This window comes from Palaemon carinicauda, chromosome 39 (genome assembly GCF_036898095.1).
Source record: "Palaemon carinicauda isolate YSFRI2023 chromosome 39, ASM3689809v2, whole genome shotgun sequence".
Lineage (NCBI taxonomy): Eukaryota > Metazoa > Arthropoda > Malacostraca > Decapoda > Palaemonidae > Palaemon > Palaemon carinicauda.
The window spans coordinates 31,011,317-31,017,004 of NC_090763.1; the positions used below are offsets into that span (position 1 = coordinate 31,011,317).

The 5,688-nt window shown below is 43.3% G+C and overlaps 1 protein-coding gene across 1 annotated transcript in view; it reads right to left on the reverse strand.

Annotated features, from left to right (window-relative positions):
- The window catches only part of LOC137631107 (uncharacterized), a 14,701-nt gene extending 13,804 nt beyond the window's left edge, over positions 1-897 (reverse strand). The window contains exon 1 of the mRNA XM_068362749.1: positions 784-897. Within this exon, the coding sequence (XP_068218850.1) occupies positions 784-816 (33 nt within the window). The 5' untranslated portion in view covers positions 817-897. The remainder of the gene's footprint in view (positions 1-783) is intronic.
- Between the last annotated feature and the right edge of the window lie 4,791 nt (positions 898-5,688).

The following is a 5,688-nucleotide window of genomic DNA, read 5'->3' on the forward strand; positions in this document are numbered from 1 at the left end:
CATAAGTTCCCTTTTGGAGACGTCTTTAAGAGATTTGGGTAAAGTTTAAACTAAAGGCGAAGATGGGAAAAAATGGCTGTTGTAGAACAACATCCAGGAACATGAACAAGAACTTTTAACCAAGAAAGAAAAAAAAATAAATAACGCAGGCGCAATAAGTCCCTTCAGAGTGTCAAGATGTAAACAATAGCACCATTTAAATCGCATTGTAACTCCAAAAGGAAAATAGCTTGAAATATACACTAGTATATATTTTACCGATGATTTATTGTGTTTACCGTATTTTTCTATCCAAGTCATTGTAAACAATATCAATCACGTTAAACTAAAAGTTTTTTTTTAAACAAGATTCCTCAATTTTTTGTAAACGAGATTCCTCACGATTAACGAACTAAACTATCCAAAAATTTTGAAAAAGAAAAAAAAAATCACGTCACCAAACTTTACTGCATACATATAAAAGATGAACTTAATCCCGAAGACTCAGCGATATAAATATAAGAATACTGTATGAATATGAAACAAGAAATCACAAATAGCTTATTCCTCAATTACTCGAGGCTTCCACTTCTTATAGAAACAGGTATTATCATGGAAACATCTTTCACTTAGGAAAGGCCATTTTCTACAACTAATTTTAAACAACAAATATTTCCACTTATGCAACATTCCCTCACTTTACTATTCCAAAACACGTGTCTACTTCAAACAGATTAACACAAAATAATTCGAAAATTATTGTATTCCTAAATAAAACACTAAGCAAATAACAAGCCAACTCACCCATAACACGAAAACACAAAACTGCCACAACATCTTGTCACAACACCAAGACTGATGGATACTCTGAAGGCTCAGTCACAACTCCACTACACGATACTTTTTTTTTTTCTTTAAGATTTGCCAAGGATTCTAAAGGAACGGGATAATTGTCGTGGTTGGCAGCCTCTGGCAATAATTCAAGTAAACGATGGTGTACACTCACCTGCAAAGAGATCGCTACCTTGTTCCTAATTTTTCGCTAAAATTCAAGAAAAATGAGAAACAACAGTAAAGATTATGATACTTTTTATTCCTTTAGAGACTTGAACAAATTACGATTTATCGTAAATTATAAGACACGAACTTACTTTTTATATGATTATTGAATGGTCATTTATATTTATCATTAGTGTCTTAGATTATTTTGATGCAGTTTTTTATATAATTTAGTTAAAGTCTACCTTTTTTACATTAAAATATCCATCATTATTATAGTAACTTTGATCAATTCAGCAACTATTACGTCATCCAAATTGACGTAAAAAAGGTGAAAACTAGTATCTCAGTCAGCTGATTAAGTGAGACAGGGTCAAGTTTTTACATTGTTATGCCTCTTAATAAAAGAGAGCATTGTTCTCTAGCATTGCGCAGTTCCATTATAAATATGCACAAGGCTTACACACTACAAGTAAATATAGCGCAACAATTAAACATGCACAAAACAACAGTATATCGATGGATAAATAAGGAAGCTGAATATGGAACTGTGAACCAAATGCAAGGAAAAGGAAGACCGAAACTTACTACCGAGGTAGAAGACGAATTGATTGTGGATTTTGCTCGTCGTCATCCATTAACTAACATGACAAATTTGGAAGTAATTTGTATTTTTCCTAGCAATACAAACCTGGAGCTCTTTACTGAGGATTATTATTTCGGCGAAAGCTGAAACCAGCCGACAAAATTTTTATCAGGGTGTAACTACCCACCACAAGTTAGCAGAGGGGGAGTGGGCTAGGTTAACCCTCCCACTCACATCAGCACTAGCGACTAACCATCACTTTTGTAATTGCTGCAGGACTTTCAGGGGGTTATTGCTGGCGGGTTAGTATGTGTAAAGAGCTCCAGGTTTGTATTGCTAGGAAAAATACAAATTACTTCCAAATTGGTCATTTGTTCCTGTGCAAAACCCAAACCTTCTGCTCTTTACTTAGGAGACTCACCTTAAGGCGGTTGGAGGTCCAAACCAACTGGCTGGCAACTGTCCTGGGACAGGCTTTGTATAGTAATACCTTGAGGGATCCTGCACCAAGTTATCCTCGCAGGATAATGGCCTGGGTAATCATTGCTAGAGAATAAGGAACTAATCTGTTGGAACATACATCGTAGTCATTCGGCCCGTGCCCTCCACTAATGTATATTTCTTCTCACCTCCCCTGACAGGAGGACAGGGACATAACACATATATACATGTATATGGGGTTGTCCAAGGAGTGTGAAACTCACCCACAGAAGAATGAGGTCAGCTGTGCAGGGTTCCCTAAATTCTGCACCCCAAGAGAGGGGAAGATTAAGTAGGAAGTGGCCAGTCACTGCCACATTCATCCTTGACTTACTTCGTGGGTAACCTCCACCCTCGAACCTCTGATACTTGTCCTACAAGGGAGCTGATGTGTTTAGATCATGTTATGAGCAACCACTACAGGACCTATTGAGAATGTATTTAGGCTCCTGTGTGTTATGTCTTGCAGGTAGCAGGAGGGGAACATTGCTTGATGTTTCCACCTGCCTGCTTGCAGTACCTGCTGAACAGAAAAATTCTTTGAGAGGCCAGGGAAGTATTGCTCCCCTGACATCATGGGCACGAGGACATCTACCTGTCGTTGAGGTGTCTGAGACCCATGCCCTGTTATAACTCGTCTGATCCAAGAGGAGATCGAGTTCTTCGTGATTCTGCTCTTAGTCTTCCCCGTGCTGACGACAACTTGATGATCTGGAGTTGAGTTCTTGTCATTCTTATGAGATATAACCTCATTGTTCTTACAGGGCATGGTAATAGATGATCAGTATCGTCTGTTACCGATCGGAGACTCCCAATCCAAAAGGCCCCGAATCTAGGATTCGCTAAGGACGGATTTTGAGTCTGCAATAAACCCAGGGGTGAAACTGAGTGTGACTTGCCGCCCATCCCCCTGAATGGGGGATGTCATATGGGAAACCTTGTAGCTCGCTGACACTTCCTGCAGAAGTTAGGGCCAAAAGAAAACTGTCTTTAAGGTCAAGTCCTTATGCATAGCTTGACATAAGGGGCTCCATTCCATGAATATAAGACCCAGACAATGGTCAAAGGAGGTGGTCTAGCTTTTGACTGAGGGCATTAATGGTCGAAGTTACGTATGAGGAATTACAATTCCGTCAAGGAGGAAATGTTAACTCAATTCAGTTCGAAGACCATGTTCAAGGCTGAACTAAAGCCTTTCCTTACCGACACTGAGTGTGTTCCCGCCCTCCCCCTAAGGAACAGTAAAAACTCTGCTACTGCTGGAATACAGGCACTGAGTGGAGAGATACCCCATCCATAAACTCCACCACAAAAGACGGACCACTTCGCCTGATACACCGCAGACGACGACTCCTGGAGGTATCTTGCTATGTGCCTAGCAACTGGCTTCAAAAAGCTTCTTTTGCTAGAAGTTGCTGGATAGCCTCCAGGTGTGAAGATATAGTGATGGTATTGCTTGGTGGAAAATTTTCATGTGTGGTTGTCTGAGTAGCTCGGGAAATGGAGGGAGCTCTCTCGGTGCCTCTATGAGCAGATGTTGAAGTTCTGGAAACTGTTCTGCATGCTACCACAGCAGAGCTAAGAGGGTCAATGCCAGATCTGCAATGCCCTTACCATGTTCAATAACCTCCTTACTATGCAGGAGGAAGGGAACGCATAGACGTCCATTTTGTCACACAGGTATTGAAAAGTGCCCTGCAAGAACGCTTGTGGTACCGGTACTGGTGTTAAGTACACAAAAAGTTCCGGTTTAGGGACGCCGTAGACAGGTCGATTGCCCATTCAGAGCCAGCTATCTGACTACTCCTGTTCAGATTGTTTGCCAGCACGTTCTTCCTGTGCGGGATGAAGAGTGCTGTTAAGGTTACCAAATTCCCTTCCGTCCACCTGCAGATTTTTACAGCTAGCAGGCATAGGTGCTGTGACAAGGTCTCTCCTTGTTTGTTTAAGTGGGACACTACTGTAGTGTTGGTGCTCATTAGCACTACATAATGCCCTGAAATGAGTTGATGTAAGTACTTGAGGGTCCGGCAGGCTGTCCTCATTTCCTGAAGGTTATGTGGCCCCGCCCTTCGGATTCGGACCAAAGTCCGTATGCCGTCAGGTGTAACAGATGACCACTCCCTCACCCCCTTTCTTTTAGTGTGCCTATGAAAACCAAACAATCCAGGGGAGGAGAGAGATCTACTCCTCTGAGGAGAATGGTGTCTAACACCAACCAACTCAGGTCTCTCTTCTGTTCAGGTACCACCAGTACTAGGATACTCAAAAACAATATGTGGAGCAAGCCATGGGGCACTAACTTCTCGAGGAATGTTAGATGCCTAAGCCGTTTTGACACTAATGCTAGCCGTTTGTCTCACGGGAGAAAGCCCTGCTAGTACTTGATCCTCTGACAGAAAGACCTTACTTAGTATGGTCTCGACCAAAGGCAGAACAGTCTTAGGATGGTCGGTCTGTGAAGGGGAGGCTACCTGCCATCCCTATTCACAAGGGCGAGCATTGGCAAGGACAGGACAAGGTTAGCAAAGTGTGCTGGCTTGGGCACCTCTTCCAGTCTTTCCTGCTGGGAGCATATGCTCGTTAGATGAGAGCTGGAAAAATAGAGCCTTTCAGCTCTTAAATGTAATTGCTATCTGTGAGGCAAAACTGGTAGAGCGCGCTCCTTCCTGTTTGCCCAACCGTAAGATGAGATCTGGAATTGTGCACTGGTTTGTTCGCTTTTCCCAGTTTTCAGAGGCAACAGATCTACCAATGCATGCCTTTCTCCACTTGTCCAGGTACTGTGACGTAGGTCACGCCTCAATACCGAACCATGCTTCTTGTGTGTGCGGATCTTGATTTAAAGACTCACCCAAGAGAGCATTCCGTGTAGCAGACGCGAAGTGCCTCTCTTAGTCAAGCAGACGAGCTTGTCCGCCCACTTTACTCTGTGAATGGGTGCGCAACACCGGGCAAGATTTCTTTATGAAACTAGTGTGTGTTAACGGCCGAGTAATATATGGCCCCGTCCTTCAGATTCGGACCAAAGTCCGTATGCCGTCAGGTGTAACAGATGACCACCCCCTCACCCCCTTTCTTTTAGTGTGCCTATGAAAACCAACAAATCCAGGGGAGGAGGGAGATCTACTCCACTGAGGAGATTGGTGTCTAGCACCAACTGTGACGTAGGACACGCCTCAATGCCGAACCATGCTTCTTGTGTGTGGGGATCTGGATAAAGACTCACCCAAGAGAGCATTCCGTGTAACAGAAGTGAAGTACCTCTCTTAGTCAAGCAGACAAGCTTGTCCGCCCACTTTACTCGGAGAATCGGTGCACAACACTGGGCAAGATTTCTTTACGAAACTAGTGTGTGTTAACGGTCGAGTAAAATGTGGCCCCGCCCTTCGGATTCGGACCAAAATCTGTATGCCGTCAGACATAACAGATGACCACCCCCTCACCCCATTTCTTTTAGTGTGCCTATGAAAACCAACCAATCCAGGGAAGGATAGAAATCTACTCCTCTGAGGAGATTGGTGTCTAGCACCAACCAACTCAGGTCTCCTCTGTTCAGGTACCACCAGTACTAGGATACTCAAAGACAGTATGTGGAGCCAGCTATGGGGCACTAACTTCTCGAGGAATGTTAGATGCCCAAG